This window comes from Silene latifolia, chromosome 6 (assembly GCF_048544455.1).
Source record: "Silene latifolia isolate original U9 population chromosome 6, ASM4854445v1, whole genome shotgun sequence".
NCBI classification, from domain to species: Eukaryota; Viridiplantae; Streptophyta; class Magnoliopsida; order Caryophyllales; family Caryophyllaceae; genus Silene; species Silene latifolia.
Genome location: NC_133531.1, coordinates 121,177,193 through 121,196,966, shown reverse-complemented (window position 1 = coordinate 121,196,966; position 19,774 = coordinate 121,177,193). Strand labels below are relative to the sequence as shown.

Below are 19,774 nucleotides of genomic sequence, written 5' to 3'. Positions count from 1 at the left end.
AAATCATTTAAAGTACAAATTTGGAGGACACATGACTTTGCCCTCTTGTAAAATGTTCATCCTATTACAGCGACATGACTTGGCCCTTGTAATTTGTTACTTGTAAGAGTATCAATCCTATTTGAATTGACTCATTAGACATGAGATTCGAGATAGAAACTAGTAGACAAACCCAAAATGTAATAAAACCCAATTATATCAATCTACATTTCAAACGTCCAGGTATTAATTTGTGTACTTAAAAACTTCGAAAAATCCCAAAATGTGAGGACACCCACAGCATATGTGACGCTTCAAATGAACTCCCGTACCAGTGTATAACCAAGTCTGACACTTGTGTACGCACTCGTGTCTGACCCTCCATAGAAGCGAAGCAACATAGTGCAGCAGATTGACATGTACAAACACAGGTTAGGAACTTGTTGCTTACGTTTTTCTGGTATTGTGGTACATTAGAAATAGCAAAAGAAAAGAAAGCAGGAACGGTATTGTAGTACATTCGAAATCACGAGAAAAGAAAGAAAGCAGGAACAGTCACAGCTTGTGGAAATGAAGATTAGGAAAACCTAAACACAATGGATTATTACGACATGATTAACACGACTATTTAATTTCACTATCACATGAGCGTTAAGAAACATTACACGCAAGACACATATTCGGCATCATCACTGTTATATATAACTGTTATAATGGAGTCTAATTACATGCCAGATAGAGCTGAAAGGATTCGGCAATCAGGTAGCCTTTTTTTCCTGCATTGCTGTACAAGTTTCTGTACTCAGCTATTTATCTCTTTATCAACAACGGGCCTTATTCCGTATGCCCATTGAAATGTTGTTCTCCGGTAAGATTGAACCCTCACGCACAAGCCTGGTCATGCAATAATCTCTCCAACAAAAAAAATGATTTCCTTTTCTTTAGCCTTTCTAGACAAGAGAGTAGGTACCGATAATGTGGATCTTCCTTCTTCTCAGCCTTAGTTTGTGCTGTCTTTTTGCCGTATTAGACATGCCTTTTTAAGCCACCATTCTTGGACTAACTGAACATTTGTGGTAGTGGCGATAAATAATGACGATCTCCCCGCGGGAATATTAATTTTCCATTTGATTTATATGGCAGCACATTGGATGGCACAAACCAAGTTACAGATATCGAAGATTAATCCCATTTGTGGCAAACTCTCATACACTCTCAACCACTGTATTGGCCCTTGTGGTTCTGAAAGCTTTGACCATGCTGGTTAGGCTGGGCCTGAGCCTGCGGTTGAGGCGGCTCATTATGCAAGTTTGATGGCTGTGTGTTGTAGTGTGGAAAGGAGTGAGGATACAGAGGGTTCATCAAGGCCTGCATTAAAAAGCAATCTTCTATGAAAACATCACATTTGTCAAAGCTAACAGCACTCAGACTTGGTTATAAAACCACGCCTGACTCAGATTTGACACGTACTTAAAAGAGAGTCTCCCACAATTATTTAGGTGAGATTTTTCAGATGAAAAATTACTAAAATGGGGTTTGATAATGGGTAGAAAGATTTGTCTCACTCCAAACGCATGAGGCCCTCTCCCAAAAGATAAACTACAGTGTTCCATGGGCCACAGACGGTGTTCTCGATGAACAGTTGCAGCTATCTTAAAGAATAACTGATCACCTGTGATTGAAGGTGACTAGCATTCCCAGCACCAAAATGGCCCTGAGAAGTGTCTTCTTGAGACGGATCAGGGAAGCCAACTTGGGTAAAAAGTCCCTGCGATCCATGAGCCATATAGTCCTGAAGAGAGCAAAGATAAGAACACGCAAACCAGGAGACAACATATGAGGAGGTGGGAAGAGCCTTGACGTACCTGAGACATAAAATCATTCCCGCCACCAAAACGAGAAAATCCAGCCTGAGAGTTTTGGTTCAAGTAGCTAGCAGGAAATCCAGATTGCGCTCCTTGGGTGGCATAATCAACTGAATATCCACTTTGTGAAGCCTGTCACATATACAACAGATTGACACACCTAAAACTACAAAAAGATGAAAATGCCTTAGTTTAAAAAAACACGGATGAGGCACGCATAAGCTCAAGGCTGAATGAAGCACAAGCCAAAACGCACTGGGGCATCCTATGTATAAAGGTGCAGAAAGTGACATGCACTTATATTTACATTCCATATACTCTATTTAGTAATTCTTTTATTTACCCTTCCCTTTGCCCATTACCCCTATCTTACATGTTATGACTTTTTAATTTCTAAAGAAAAGTACTGATGCACGATATCTTATATATATTGAAAATACAAATTTGTCTGCGAAAACTGTGGGCCTTCGCACTACAATCCCTCATCGCTGTGGTTCACCTTGGGCCTTCTGAAACTCGGGACAATACAGAGGAAAGCTGAGTTTCCAAAAAAAAATACGGACCACACAAGGCTTATGACTCCTCGAAATACACCATTGTAGCAATACGAACAGTAAAATGAGTCACATACATAACAGGCATCACAATGTCATCTTAGCAAAGGAAACACACATCATATAAAGAAGACAAACCATAAAAAAGACAACCAAGTCCATATGATTCTAAATCCTGAAATATGAATATACCATTTTTTATTAATATAACAGCAAGGCAACCTAGAAAAATTACTGCCGGTTCAAATAATACGATAAAGGGACCATGCACATGTCAAAACCAGTAACAGCATGCAGCCATGATATTACATGAAGGCCAATATGCGAGGATCAGCTGATCACTTGTGGTAGATACAGGTTTTCAGCTTAACAGTGTTTTCCAACCCGTGAAGAACCTTTCACAAATAGCAGATGTGTGACAATCACAATGATATTTGGCCAATACAGGAAGACAACAGGCAGCCAATATTTGACACTCACAATTGATCTTTGGCTGATACAAGTCGACAACAGGTAGCCACTATTTTAATGATATAGCCAACCCTAGGAAAGACTATTATAGAGACAGCAAATGCAGGAGCAATACCACTGATCACAGATATATTTAAAAAAAAAAAGGGCACGATAAACCCGGTCATTTCCACACCATCCTGTCAGACAGGGTACAACAATATGATTTGTCGTACAACCACAATTGCAACCAATACAACAATTTACTACCATGCATACATACTCAGAGCACAATGTAAAAAAATATACCTGTGTTGAGAACTCGGCAATATTGTAAGAAACATGGGATCCTTGACTCTTAAAATCATCCCCCAAGAAGTCCTGGCGTATTGGACATATATATTAGTACATCAGAATTACATGGCTACGGAGACCAAGAAATGGACTTCTTAAAATGAAAGGAGGGACAGTATACCTGTGACAATCCCCCTAGAGAGAATCCATCACGGAAAGATTGGTTAGGCCCCTAACAACAGCAAGTTATATGTCAGTAACGAGCCAACAATGACTTGAAGGAAAACTTAAGGACACAACAGAGGAAAAAAAACTAATCAAGTGCCTGAAAGAAATACTAACATTAGAAACAAAGCCGGGTTGTGACAATGGACCACCAACGGACTGTTGGCTATTAGGACTTTCTGGGGGAAAGTTGAAGCTAGGCCCAACATTTCCAATAGGCTGTTGTGAGCCCTGCTGGTGAGGAAGGTGACTGCCAATAGGAGCAGCACTACCTCGGCCAGCACCAAAGCCACGGCCACCAGGCTGGGGTACTTGAGGAACAGCTCCAACAGGACCATGCACAGCTCGAGCAGGAATAGCATATGGTTGAGCCGGTGGTGCTCCATGATAAGGATGAAGGGGAACTAGAGGCATTGGAAATCCAGTGGGATGTACTCCTGGCTTGTGACTACCATTGGGTGGTCCTTGTGGCATATACCCTAATGGAAGGATGTCAAAGCTGAGTCAACAACAACGACAACTAATAAAGAGAGCCTTATTCCCAAAATGATTTGGTCGTTTACCATAAATCAATATTTGAAACTGTCAATGACAAGTAAAATCATGAGAATTAAGGGAAAAAACTGAAAAAATAAAATAAAATATAGTAGTACATATACCATCAAGAATGAGGAAGTCACAAAAATGCAAAACTTTCATTTATTTCAGGAAAAAATATTGTTCTGCATTATAGTAATACTATCTACAAATATTTGACACTGTTAATGACAAGTAAAATCATGGGAACACCAAGTAGATAATAATTAATTAATTAACTAAAAATATTTAAAAAAAATACTAGCTCCTTTTCTTCTACTTTTCCTTTTAGGTCCATTTCATTGATTTCTACTTTCTCTAAATAGGTCTTTCACTTCTCTCTCAAACAAGTGCCCCACCTATTGTTTCTCCTCTCTACTTTTACATTTTTATTATTTTAAGTAACGTGTCATTTCGAAGGTGGAAGATATCAAAGAATTGGCGAGAGTAAATAGTTAAATAAACCTTTTGTCTTTTTTATACAAAAGATAAATCCCTGCTTTTTACAAAATTACAGAATTAATATCAATTTGTAAAAAAAAAAAAATACTTTCATATGAATTAAATTTCACAATATGTATATATTTTGAGAAACAATAGGTTGAGGAACAAGGTGGTCCAGGAAAAGTAGGTGTTGCGTCAATTGAAGATAAGATGTGGGGAAATCGTTTAAGGTCGTTTTGCCATATGCGGCGAATATTACCGAAGGCACCGGTGAGAGATGGAGAAGGATAATATTGCTAGGGGAACGGATAGACCAAAACAGAAAAGGATAAGGGTGATTGAAAGCGATATGAATGTTTTTGGGATTAGTGAGAGTATGACAATGAAGAGGGCATTGTTGAGAGAAAGAATTAATGTTGAAGATATAGTTTGTGTTTCAGATCATTACTTACCTGTTTACCATTTTACTTAAAGAACCAATTTTTAAATCCTACCGTATTATTTTACAAACCTATTTTGCAGCTTTAATTTGCTTTATTTTTTACAATGCACTTGTTTTTTTTTTTTTTTACTCTTGAATGCATTGGTAGATTCAAGCCTAAATGAAATGTATATATCGGATCTGGAAGATGATGCATGTTAGCCGACCCCGACCCCAAACCATGTTGGGACAAAGGCTTGGTTGTTGTATGTATATATTTTGGGAGATACTAAAGAGACAAGTGAATATTTTGAGATGTAAGAATGACAATTGTAACAATCAAACATAGAAACTAGAGTGGAAGTTGTCTACAAGAAAGGTGCATAATAACAGATTGATGATACCTCGAGCACGACCACTTCTTCTATCAGCATTTGCACCGCTTGCTGAAATTGGTGCAAAATCATTATTGGGTATACCAGCGGCTGCACCATAGAATAGTCGACGATCGTTGTAGATCTGAGTCATGATAGAGCTTCAACTGTTAGAAACATAATGACATGAAAAGACTCCACAATATAGTTCATAAAAAAATAATTTCCTCCTCTACACCACCCCTTAAGAAAAACAAAACTTGTCATCGCTGTACCTTCTTTGGTTTTTGAAATTGAACCATACTTTGCTTCAAGTTACTGAGAGGTCCTTCCACCAGGCACTCGTGATCCTTCACAACATCCGTGCAGAAAGTAAAATATTAGTAAATATATAAAAAGCTCATTTAAAAAAGAAGAAAAACGAAAAATACAACCTTATTTATAACAAGATCACACCAAGGCATCCGACAACAGAATATATATTACTAACTCCAATCCAAACTACCCATATGACTTTTTACGGTCTCCAAGGCAACACTTTGACCTCATTTTTATCCATTTACATATTATTTTCTTTTGTTAATAATATAATTTTGCTAAAGATATTTGTATTACAAATCTAAATATGTTAGTGTCAGATTTTATTTTATTTTCATAAGATTTGTACAAAAATCAGTGTCCAAATTTTGCGACATTGACTTTCGAATTAGTTTGGATTGAATTGAAGGGAGTATGTGATTACAACAAAACTGGAAAAAGAGGAGAGGGTTTCAAGCTTCAACTACTCATTGTATGTCAATATCTGTTTACCTCAAAGGGTATCCCTTTTAAGATTATAAAAGAACGCCAAGCACAAAAAGTAAAGGGTAGACACATACCTTGTAGTGTGTGAGTAAACCATTCCAGAGTGGTTGCTTGCTCAAAACTTTGGGATTCCCTAAGATGACAATCCCATAACGAGCTCTTGTCAAAGCCACATTGAGCCGACGAGGATCATTGAGAAATCCGATGCCCTAAACAAATATTATAACAAGAAATCAGGAAATACTGCAATAGCTAACACTACCGCTCCAACAATAAAAAGGCAAGGTTCAAAGGACAAGAGACGGATGTCCCCGCTTAAAGTGAACTTGAGCTGATGAGACGCAATCCAGTTCTTTAGTAGCGACTTTGCTTCCTGTATGTACCACCTTAGACTCATCCATTTCAAATTTTAGCAGAAATGAATCTAGTAAAGTTTCTATAGACGTCCACCCCACAGAAGTACAGAACTACTTGCTAAATCATAGAGTTCATCCAGTGAATTTGATAAAAGCTACTCCCTCCAATCCATTTCAAAATTCAAACTACCCATCCACCTTTTGCATAAAGATTAAGAAAAATTATAAAATATTGTAAGAGTTTGTAGTGGAATAAATACGAAGGAGAGAGACATAATAAAATATTGCATGTGAGAGGTAGTTTGGAATGGATTTACAAAAAATGGAAAATGGGTAATTTGGAATGGATTGGAGGTAGTATAAGACTACAAGAGTTCCAATGGAACACCAATTCATTCTAAAAATTTGCAAGAAAATGATGTTCAGCTAGTGATGTACACCTAATAAGCAGGAGACTACAAAAATTTCTTATCTTATAGAAAAAACATATCAACTTTCCAGAAGTATTGCATGGGTAACATATCAACATTAACGAATCACGTTACAGTGGCTAAAAAGTATTGCACGGAAAACTCTACACAGCAGCTATACAGAAGTTTTTGAAAAAATATGTCAGCAACCCAAAAACAACTGACCAACCTGATGTTCATTACTCCTGACACAGGATAAAATAATGTAATCCTTTTCTCTTCCTTGGAATGAATCAACACTTGCCACCTATACATAAGATCAAAGATCAAAGATAAAAATAAAAATAAATCTCTCTTATAGAAACAAAGGAAGATAAAACTGTATCATATATTACCTCAATTTCCTTGTAAAGTTGCTGTCTAAGAGCACCATTCCTTGACATATAGTTCACGATATATGCCCGCTGGCCCTCGTACGGTGTTATTACCCCAATCTATAGCATATCCAATAACACAAGTTGTTAGAATATCTGGCTCCAAAGAAAAGGTCACCATCATTGGGATGTAGGGTAAGGTGGAAAAATACCCTAATGGATCGACAAGAAACTAAAATTTACCTGACTAGGAACTACTCCACTTCTTAAGAAGGTAGTCACTATTTTCTCAACATTTGCAGCCTCCGTACGATTAAGATAGGAAGTTCCGCTAGCGCTAATCTCCTCTTGCCCCATCTGCAAAACACTCCCCATAAAGTTGATACACAGAGCACATAAATATGTATAGCACCTCATGTCCTCAATTCTTTATGTAACCCAGTAATTGACTTTTGGGTAAAGTATTCTAACCTTTAGTATAATGTGACAGACATGTGCAACAATACAATGTATATTAGTTTCTTTAGAGTGCACATAGTATACTTTTCAATATTCTATAAGTTCTGATAAACTATAGTTAAATAACTAACGGACAAAACATGAACTCAAAGACAGCAAAATTGTACAACGTAGCAAATAAGGTGGGATGGAGGGACTGGCAAAAACTTCCGCGGTATGAGCAATATCATTTTATGTCATATTAAATTGCTGAGATAAAAGATGAAACATTAATGATCCCATCTTGGGGAAACCGGAAACACCAGTGTGTTTGAGTATACAAGAAACCAAAGTGTGAGAACTGAGATCAAAAGCTGTGATTGTAGATTTTTGGGAGATACTAGACATTCCAGAATGTAAGGGTGAAGTTCCAAGTTCAATACAATGTCATTTGCCACATCTCAGACCATCCTATACTGCTATAAACATGGCCAGGTCCATTATGTCGTTTTTACATTTCTATAATATTATCCAAGTACACATAACACAGTAAATAATATGCTCTTCGTCATGTCTGCTTCAACTTCAATCATCAAAGCAAAATTTCACATATACAAATTATATACCTGGACATAAAAGAACATGGGGCGGTTTGGAACGGGCCATGGGAAATCAATGCCTGTTGTTTGCCTCTCATTAATTGTGACGCCATTCTGAAGTGTCCCTTCATAAAAGTTGTTGGAAGGAAATTCTGATAGTGCTGGATGCATACGATATTGAACCTGAAGATCAATCAGAGCAATTCACATTCTGCTTCCAGTTAAAAATACTAGGAGCTTTGAACCCAGGCATATGTATGCATCAATACGCACAAATAGTAACAAAATCATGATCATACTTATCTCGCCACCACCAACAAAGAACGCAACAAAACCTAAGTCCCGAAAGGATTGGGGTGAGCTAACATGAACCGTCACAGAAGTATGATAGAACATCAACATGAAGCGGTAAAACAAGATAACATAAGAGAACCCTAGAAAGATAACAAATAGGAGAGGCAAAAGAGAGAATTTTCAAAACAAACAAATGGAAAATAACACAATATAAAGTCCAGCCAAATTATTAACATAGGTTATCTGCCTCCGCTGCTCCACATATCCAATACCATATTTTCATCAAACCTGAGCAGACACAAACCACTCTCAATCACCCTACCCCTCACAACCTCCTAACAGCTCTATCACTTGCTCTACTTCTCATATGGTCAGATCAAATTTAGGCAAATCTCCCTCGTATCTTCTTATCCTTATTAAATGCAACTCATACTTTATAATCCTTTCTTTTAAGACCATCAATGCAATGTAAGAGCATCTCTACATGTTCCATCTCATAAACATGACATTGTTTCAAGCTCCTAACACACATTGCAGGTTTATTTGTTGTGTGATAGAATTTCCTTTCAACCTAGATCGCACCATTGATAGTCTTCGACTCTTCCACTTCAACTAGCTTTGCTTTGAGTTTGTGAGACATGTCTCTATCCATGTCATCGTTTTTTTATGGCAGATATTCAACAGCGAAAAAAAAATCAGAACGCGGGATAACTTTCCATTTGAAATGACCCTGACTTCTACAACATCCATACCCGCAACTTACACCATTATTAACACCAAATCACCAGTAATGAAGTATTGTTATTCCAGGCTACACTCACTATCAGCTCAATTATATTGAAGTACAAAGTAGTAAACTGCAACACTAAATAATAAGGCAGATATTATATTATATTATAAAAAAGCATCAATATAGAGCAGCTCTCAGCCCGTCAGTCACACCTGCAATCTAATAGGTTTCACGCCAAGTAAGACGAGACGTTCAAAGAGAGATTGCGCCAATCCAGCTCGAGCAGCCTTCTTGCACATTATTACAGGACCAAGTTGACAGTGGTCACCCACAAGAACAGCCTGGAAAAAATAACTAGTATTCAAATCCTGAACAAACAATAACAAAAAATGTATTGTGCAGTTGCAGTTATGCAAGATTAGCTGAGAAATCCCCAACATGCCAGTGGGTTTACGAAATTTGCTTTTTGTGCAGGTTTTGGAAGAGAGAAATTTGAGAAGACAAATCAAACCCACATCCATCGGTGTCTTTAAAGGATTATTCATCACCAGTTTACCCAAAATAGAAGGGTAGTAGATATAGTGGGACATCCAAAAATGGAAATATGGTGAATCAGTACAAAAGAAAACATTAGACATGTGACCACTGTTCTTTATTTTATTTTTAAAATGCTGAATTACGGCCTCACCTGCTTAACTCCAAGCACCAGTGGAATAAGACACTCAGGTTCTGTAGCTTGAGTGGACTCATCAATTAGTACCTAATATCAGCACCAAATTAATATGTTGGGCAAACATTCTTAAGATGAAACTCACGGTGAATACACTCATACCTGCCGGAACCTAAAGTTAGCAAGGCGGGGATCACCAGCTCCGACGCAAGTACAACATATGACATCAGCACTCTGAGCTATCTCCCGCTCTGTTGCTCGCTTCAAAGCTTTGTACTTTTTCTCATCACTACTTGATAATTCTCCTGAAAAAAATTAAGATGCACCTTCAGTTCCACAACGCTATAAGAAGAAAGGACAAGAAAACTAAGAACTACTCTCTACATCCCGTTTATATTGTCCCCATTTGACTTTGGTGGTGAAACAATGTCAACTTTGACTGAGATTTTTTTCATAATCTATGATGAGTACAGCTTTTGCAAAATAGTAATCTGAAAAAAGTTGTTTATATATACTCCCTTTATTTCTTTGGTTTCTTCCACTTCAAATTTCAAAAGTGGCACATTACCAAAAATAGAAAGTGGACGAAATCAAATAAATCAAATAAATGGAGGAATGGACCAAAAAGAAAAGGTGGAAAAAGTCAAAGAAAAGGAGGGTGTATTAAACATCATATCTCTCAAGTATGTTTGGAAAAATAATGATTAGGAGTTTAGGACATCGGTAGACCACCAAAGTCGAACAGTGACTACAAAATTTCTGATGGAGGCAGTATTTTGTTCAAGGTTAACAGCATAATCTCCACTCCTATTACAACCAAAAACATGACATTCTTGAACCTCTGCACTACGGCTTCAGTAGTACACCAGAAACACCCAACACTTGAGCCTCAGATCTGAGAGGTAACGCCCATGTACAAAAGGGGAAATTATAGACTATAAACTTCAGTGGAGCCAACAGGTAAAGGTGCAAACACATGGACACTCTATTCATATATCGAAAGGAACTTTGTTTCTACAGAAGTGAGCAAAAAGTCACCTTGTTCATCCTTCAGTTGTTGTAGCTTGTGCAGTTCACTCTTCTCAGAAGTGTCAAGGTGCCGGACCTACAGATAAACCATAAATTTAAAACGCAGATGAATAAGGAAACAGAATCACACTTTATTTTACTAAAGGATATCGATTAAGAGACGCTAAGGGGGGTAAGGCCCGTGTACAAAACAGCACCTAGGAGCATCATATTAAATCAAGACCGCGGCCCAAAAAGCGACCATTTTGTAATGGTTTGGAAGATCCACATGTCCGAATTTTACCGCGTAATGAAGCAATATTGACTGCATTTAGCGAGGTTGCAACAGCCAATAATACGACCTTAAATAAAACCGGGATTTAACACTTTGCCAAGGAGATAAACCCACATACAAAAAGAGAGTGAGATTAAGCTTTATAGATACATGAGTGGACAAACCTGATAATGAAGTGTCAGATGCTCAACAGGGGAACTAACAGCCTCCCTTGACTTAGCACAGAGCCTCACTACCTAATCAGAATAATAAAGCAAATGAATCTTATTATATGCTCAATAAGCAAATCTTATTATATGCACGACATGTAATTATGTGCTTTGTAGAGCAAGATACTTGAAACTGTCATAAATGCCTATGAAATAGAATAGATTCATGGACATTTGACGTCGCAGCAAATACTTCGATCAAACAAATATTGCACCTAGATGCATGTCAAGCTTGCAAATAAAAGCAAACCAATTATCGGCAAATACTTTTGAGAAGTATTTTCCGTAATGTGGATAGCATGGCAAACAGAACAAATCAAAACATCAAAACTTTTATTTAAGAGCTCCTGTTTGGCTATTTAAACTTTGAAATAGGACTGCAAGATGAATTACCTTTAAGCCAGTGGCACTTATCTTTTCAGCCAGTTGATCTACAGCCACATTACTTGGCGCACAGACCAAAACCTTAAAAAGCACCACAATTCACATGAGTGTAAATAATACATCACCACCATGAAGGACAGGCATTGTGCCCTAAAATATACCTGCCCTTGTCCTTGTTTAGCCATGTGATAAACGATTGCAGCAGAAGTAACAGTTTTGCCTGTGCCAGGGGGACCTTGAATCAAACTTATGGGCTTTTGGAGGACGCTCTTTACTGCAAAAACCTACATTTAAGTTACATGAAACATCAGAATTAAACAAGAAACAACAACAAAATAAATAGCATGAAAGGAGTTTGATTTCCATAATTTCATTCTTAATAAGTAAATAAAACATGTCCTCTAAGAAACAGGTACAAGAATCTTTTAACTATGTAAAAAGCTCAGGAAAACAAAAAACAATATATCAAAGGTAATGTATAGCAAGCCCAAAAAGAAAGGGGGGAAGCTACAGTTCATCAACTAACATAAAAGAGCATAAAGTATACCTGTGAAGCATTAAGTTCTGGAAGGCCTGGAGCACCGAATCTACGTGGCAAAGTATTTCGTACCAGCTGCATCTCAACTTCATGGCCCAACAAATGGTGGTAAATATATCTGTATTAAAATTACATGATCAAATTCTGAGAAACGAGAGAAAAAAGACAACCTAAAAAACAGCCCCCATATTTGGTTGCAAATCCAAATCCAGATGATAATTTTCCATCATAACAACCAAAGACTCCCATGTAATAATAATAATAAATAAATAAAAAAAAAAAAAAAAAAAAAAAAAAAAAACTGCCACAATATTGACCAGCCAAATGCAGGTGCAATGACATGATCTGCTATATAACGTGACAGAGTTGTGTCAAAGGTTTGCAAGTACGATCTACACAACAAGCTCGGTGTCCCTGTTCGGTTAAACCCACCTCCATACATTAATTACTGACATCCTAAAAGCACCACAATAAAAAAACCAATAGCTCGAACAGATCTGCTAAATGAAAAACAGGAACTGGAATAAGGCAACCTACCCACTAACACTAGTCTCATCCACTGCAAAAGTTTTCATTGCACTCTGCATGCGATCAAAGCTTGTACTCTTCCAGACAAAATCAACACTGAAACCATGATTTATATCTACTGGAACTCCCTATAAACCAAATTCGAACTTTAGGCAAACAATTACACCAATTATAAAACTGGAACCAAAGAACAGGGAATCATCAGTCGTAAACACCTGACTTGCTCGTAACTCCAGTGCAACCTCCTCCTGTGCTGTTAACTTTATCTGTAGGGATAAAACGATCACATAAGAATACTCACATGATCAACTAACCTTTATTTAGACTAAACACCGAAGAACTGAGTCCAAGTCGATAATGAGCCAACATAAAATGATTATTAATTAAGAAAAAAAAACAGCTACAAAAAAAATGCAGTATTTCAGTAAGCTCAAGTACCACATGCCCAACTGACTGCCAAGCAGGATGAGCAGCATCTCCTGAATAACATAGCCGCAACTCATCACCAGGAACGAGACGCAATTCATTATCCTCCTATAAAATTGCAGAATTGTATATTATAATATTAACACCCACAAACTAACTAAACTAACAAAAAATGAACATCCAGCATTAAGGAACTATATGTAGGAAACAAAGGTAAATAAAAGTATCGGAAACCTTGGGGAAAACAAAATACGCAACACGCTTCTTGTTCAGTCCAATATCCCACCGAACTGTTAGATTATTCTTAGTTTGAGATTCTTTCATCATCTGCAACCCATTAAGAGCATAAAATCCATCAGAAGCAAGGTAAACTATTAGCAGGGGAGAGATCAGGCACGCAGGTGGTGGTAGAAAATGATACAATAGAAGTTGGATAAGTATGGAACAAAGACATAAAAATAAGCAGCAGATGGCACATCACTAACCTTGTCATAGTCAGCTTCAAGTTTGATAAGTGGAGCAAAGACATTTTGATACTGCAAAACACATAAAAATAAATAAAAGGCTTGCAGATAGAACATAAAAGTCTAGATGCCAATCTAAAAATCCCTCCACATCCTCCACATCACTACTTTTCGAAAACTATACTCGTTCAGAAAAAAAGGTTGTTTCTAACTTTCACAATTTATGCAGAATATCATAAAAAACTGTAATGTCAAACAGTGTTCTACATACATTATGACCAATTCGCAAACTGACAAGATATCTTTAAATTACAAAAAGGTAATTGTCAGATTACAAGGCAGTAAATGCATATAAAAACAGGAACCTGATAAGCATCATCGTATTTTATGGCAACAGGCTGTGGTTCATTATCAACACCGGGCTTCTCAAGATCCTCAAAAGATGCATCTGGATTTGTTTTCCACAGTTCTTCTATCTTATTTATCAGTTGTGCACTAATTTGTCTGGCCCTCAGTTGCTCCTGTTCAGATGGGACCTGTAGCAAGGAACCAGCACATAGATAAGGACATGTACATGTAAGTACCATAAATATTTAAAAAGAAAATCACATTGATATCATGACAGCTGACGAGCTTAAATTATACCTTGACAAGCCACGGAAGAAAGCAGCGATCATCAATAAGAGGACACCATTGACTCAAATCCCAATTCATGTCCTTGAGTGCATTAGCACTCAAGCAAGGCTCCCGGCAAAGAAGAACAACTACACTTTCTGTCTTAGCAGAAATAAATCCAAGTAGGAAAACATTACGACACCCACAGTTGTAACATTCAAGAATTGTTTCTCCTAAAGGACTATCTTTGTGTAAACAAACTTCCTTATGCTTTGCTCGAACCTGTGAAATAACAACGAAAAATTAGTCTTTTCAGAAGGGATTTGCAAACAATCAAAAGACATGAAGAGATACTATAAATCTGCTTCATCAAGAGAAAATTAACTGCATTGACAAAGCAGTTCATGAAACAACCAACAAACAATGTCATACACACGACCAGAAATTTCCTTGAACATGAGAACAATTGTCATACTGTAGTAGACAATCAAAGTTCCAAATATTCAACCCATCGCAAAGCATCTATCAATGACAAATGGAAAGACTACAAAGTAGAATGTCCACAACCATAAACCCCACAATAGCTCAACATTTCGCAGTCTCATTAAGAACAACTAACAAACACAAAGTTTCCAGTAAAAATCCACTTTATGTTTGACATGCAGCTCCAAGATTTTCATTATGATTCGGAGGATCGTGCATTTCTCTGCATTGAACCGTCGAAGCCATATCTGGTTCTTTCCATTATAATTCACATGATTATGCCAACAACAACAACAACAACAACAACATCAGAGCCTTAATCCCAAAATGATTTGGGATTATTAAAAAGATTATGCCAAAATTATTAAAAAGATTCTCGGATAATACTTCCTCCTCTTTACTTCAAGCGTCACCAGTGGCTCAAAATAATTAGTTAAAGGTGCTAGGTGTACTAAGGCGACAAAGCGCAAAGCAAGAGGCGACAAACCGCAAGGTGCAAGGCTGATGGTTATAGATAAAGGCGTACAACTTTAACAAACAAAGTTGTATTTTTTTGATAAAGTTCCATACAATATTTCCTTTATTTGGATCTTAAAGAGGGTTAACATAGATAGAAGTAGACTTCAGTGATAATGTGACAAAGAGAAGGAGATAATAAACAAACGATAAGGAAAGTAATATCGAGATTGCATAGTACTCCCTCCAGTTATTTGGAATTGCAACATTTTCCTTATATGACATATTCATGAAATTGCCACATTTCTACTTTGATCATTTTTCTGTGGGCAAAATGACACTACTTTATTGAGTAAGACTCACTTCCCTCTCACAAACCTAACATTGTGCCAAAAACAAATGTTGCAATTCCAAATTTTGGAGGGAGTAGTGCACTTTGCATGCTACGCCTTGTGGCTTGTCTATAAGGCGCACCTAGTGTTTCGGCAAGTACCTCACATACCCTGGCCGTAAGCACATTCAAGACGTGTTTTTTTTTAAACTATCGCTGCAATTCTATACAAAAAATCACCTATTATCAGCGTCAAAAATTACACCCATTACTTCTTGAAAATATTATATCAATACATGGTCGAACTCCACTCTCAAATTTCGAGGAAACAATATTTTTTTTTTGGTAACGAGGAACATCTCTCATTAGCAGCCTAGGGCGATACACCTTTGAGAGACCAAACCCAGAGAGATACGCGACAACACGGTAAGCGACACTCTCTTTTAACAGACCCCGAAGGTCCCCGTGCAATAACCGCATACTGCCCATGAAGAGAGTCGAACCCTGGACCTCGCAATTCATGACATTGCATGCTTCGAAGAAACAATATTACTCTTCTTCAACATATAGAAAGAAGTGTATAATCTATGGAAGCCGTCATTGGTTCTTTCATCATTCAAATGCTTATGCCAAACTCATTACAAAGATTCTCCGTATTCAGATAGAAGAAATCACATTCATTCTTCCATTTTGCTTCATGCCGTGCAGTCACTAGCATCTCCAACTCTCCATTTTGAAGCAGGGAAGCACAAATTACACCCCTTATACGCCAAGCGTCCAAATTAACAACACCTTCAGGCAAAAACTATCTATTTTCACCTGTAACTAACTCCTATACTATCCACCACACACCGAAATTCAGTACAAATAACACAGGCATATAAATCACAATGTATAAAACTAGCTCAAAACACAAACAACACCAAAGAGCAACGCTATGAAAAAAAAAAAAAAAAAAAAAAAAACTAACCAAATGATTGACAATGTGAGAGCCAGAAGTATTCCCGCGAGAATTACAGAACCACTTTCGACAAGACGGTACATTACACCGAACAACACAAGCCGGATTAGCAACACCGCAATACCGACACGCATGCTCCTTAAAATCCCCTTTCCCGAACTCGTCCACGAAACCATCAATCTCATCCCCGACCGTATCATCAAAATTCAACCCGCTCATCCCGGCTGCAAGCGATTCAACAACCGCCGCGCCACCACGCGCCTTCGAGCGTCCGCCGCTGGACACGGCAGATGACGATGAAGCCGCGGGCGTAGACGCATCGGCGTTGGCAGGGGGAGGAGATGATGCCGTTGGAGTAACGGCATGGATCGACGGCTGAGAAAGCTCGTTGAACTGAGGATATGATGAGAAATCTTCGGCGTCGTCGGGAACACCGACTTGAGTGTTGAATTCAAGGAAAGTGTAGGCGTCGGCACCTGTGTCGGGCTGCGACGCCGTTTCGAATAGATTGCTTGATTGTGAATCCATGGTGATTTGAATTTTAAGGGGGATTAGGGTTTGAAGAGGGGAATTAAGTTAGGGTTAGAGTAATTGGGGGAAAAATATGGAGGAGAGGATGAAGGTGCGGAAGTTAATTAAAAACGTCATCAAGGACCTTTAAAAAAACGTCATCAAGGAGAACAAAGAGAAAAGTGAAGCGCGCGTGTAGTAAATTTGTGTAATGACTAATTAGTTTAGATCCCGCGTAAATGCGCGGTATATATAGATTTTTTAATTTTTATTCTAATACTTATAAATTTTAGATTTATAATCTAGTATCTAGTCTGTCTATCTATCTATCTATATTAATAAAGGAAGTTTTTTTCGAGCGATTACAGAGAGTCCAAGTTTTACGAACTACCCAAAAATAAGATAAGGAAAATAACATAATTAGTTTGACTATGATACACAAAAATAGAATTCCATGAATAAAGTACAAATAGATAAACTATTTCTATAAGAAGATAAAATTTAATTTGTGTTTGATAAAACTATGATATTGGCAAGGACTCTTATACGTTGTCACCAATGCGAATATTTTCTTATATAAAGCTTGGCTTTCATTCTTTTCATATGCATATATGTTAAATCTTTTGTGTTCCTTTTTATATTGTTTGTTTGAATTTTCTATATGCATAATTGTTGTTCTTTCTTCTTAATTTTTTTTGGTTTCTAATATTCTACCACTTGATTTTGTTTTATAGGTACTATATGCACAGTTGACAAAGAATTAGTGATTCTACTTGAACATACACAAAGAATCGTAGATTTGGAAACTGGTGATTTCAGTCAATCAATATGACTTGGTGAGTTGTGAAAAGGTTGCTATAAGTTTTGTAGTCTTTTAGCCAATGTCTATATATAAAACGATGTATTAATTCTTATTTTCATAACTTATCTATCTACCTAGCACCAAAAAAATACGGAGTATATATCTACTTACCTACGAGTATATCTCAACAAATTACATAGCATTTTACATTAAAATCAAGATTTTACATTAGAATTAAGTATTTAATGTAATTTCTATACTTTTCTTTCTTTACTTATACTATTTTTATACTCAAATTTATATAATTCGAGTAATAAATTTTAAAGACAAGATAAAATTTACTCCTCTACTTAAGTAGATATGTCTTAGAAATCTTTGAGCGCCTTTCATCCTTCTTGGATATAATAAAGGAAATTGTAAAAAGTGTAGCCATCAAGTCTTTATCTTAGAACAAAACAAGTTATATACTCCCTCCATTTTTTTTTTTTATCTTTCCTTTTCTCTAATATATGTGAGGAATATTTTATTGAAAGGGGGAGATAATAGGAACTTGGAGGGAGTATAATATTTTGTAATTTTCTAGACTTGCATAAATAAATACGATATGTTGTTGAGTAAGACTCGAGAACATGAAGTCAAAGAACTTCTATGAAAGTGTAAACTATTGACTGACACACCTTAAACAGGAAAGTGTAAACTATTGATCGATTGTAAAATCTGCCTAAAACTAGATGTGTAAGGGCAAGTTTGACGCTTTGCATGCATGTCATGAAGTAGGTATAAAGTGTAATAGTATATGACTTGGGGTATAAGTTGCCCAAAATGATAAAAGAAAAATGAAATCTAATCTGCATTTGAAGAAGTTTATTCTTCCGATATGACTATAAGCTCAATATTTTTTCGTATATTATATTGAGCTTTTCAACATCAATTTTTTTAATTTATAAAAAAAGGTCAATTTATTACTTCCTCTATCTAGTAAATAGTATACAGTTACTTTGTTTTATGAGAGAGAAATAAATTAAGTGTAAACTATTCACTGGACGGGGAGTAAGAGATATCGATATAATGGATTCCTACCATGTTACGATCATGAAAACACTTTTTAGATACTAAATTATACAGGACAGAGCATTACAAATAGGCCCGTGCATCGCACGGGCATTAAATCTAGTATATATATAAAAGAGAGTTTTTTCGAGCGATTCTAGAGCGTCCACATCATCAAAAATTAATTTAGGAAAATTTCATAAATAATATTTTCCACATAAAAAATAAAGTGGAGAATCTTTTAATTATTATAATATCTATATTTCCTATTTTATATTCATGAGAAGTTTCTAATTTTTATATAAAAACTTTACATTTCATTTGGCAAAAAAATGTCGTTACAAAAATTATGAAGATAATATAATTAGATTCGTGGTAAAAAAAATGCTTTAATTAGAGTATAGATTTCATATGATTTGCACATATACGAGTATTAAAGATGGTGTACTTCTTTTAATATGTTATATGTCCCACATGAAAAACAATGTTAGTGTGGTGATTATAATACGTATAAATTATATAATTGTCCCACATCGAAAGATTAACATAAGGTGGGTGATCCTATGATTATAAATATGAGTCGTCATTGGAACCTATATACCAACCAAAAACATTTTGAGTCTCTTAAGTATTGTTTTGGAGAGCTTTTAAGAGTTTATATCATTATCTTCACAGTATGATATATACATATTTTTTCTATATTATGTATTATACTCAAGTGATGTTTATAATCTTTATATAAAAGCTTATACATCTCATATGCCAAAAAAGTATTATAAAAAAACGTACGAATATTAAAAAATAGTACTCCATCCATTCCAGACCAAATACAACATTTTCATTTACGCACTTGCCAA

At 36.4% G+C, this 19,774-nt stretch overlaps 1 protein-coding gene across 1 annotated transcript; it reads right to left on the bottom strand.

Annotated features, from left to right (window-relative positions):
• Positions 1–559: 559 nt before the first annotated feature.
• Positions 560–17,280, bottom strand: LOC141587179 (regulator of nonsense transcripts 1 homolog). Its single transcript, XM_074408620.1, has 29 exons — positions 16,565–17,280; positions 14,355–14,606; positions 14,075–14,245; positions 13,731–13,781; positions 13,480–13,572; positions 13,258–13,353; positions 13,035–13,085; positions 12,829–12,947; positions 12,301–12,409; positions 11,915–12,037; positions 11,763–11,834; positions 11,325–11,396; positions 10,896–10,962; positions 10,020–10,162; positions 9,876–9,947; positions 9,400–9,528; positions 8,191–8,346; positions 7,370–7,483; positions 7,148–7,246; positions 6,982–7,059; positions 6,061–6,195; positions 5,458–5,532; positions 5,213–5,327; positions 3,485–3,846; positions 3,324–3,374; positions 3,158–3,229; positions 1,845–1,976; positions 1,652–1,771; positions 560–1,347 (listed from the first exon to the last, which is right to left on the bottom strand). The coding sequence occupies exons 1-29, from the start codon at positions 17,081–17,083 to the stop codon at positions 1,195–1,197; spliced, it is 3,801 nt and encodes a 1,266-aa protein (XP_074264721.1). The 5' UTR covers positions 17,084–17,280; the 3' UTR covers positions 560–1,194.
• Between the last annotated feature and the right edge of the window lie 2,494 nt (positions 17,281–19,774).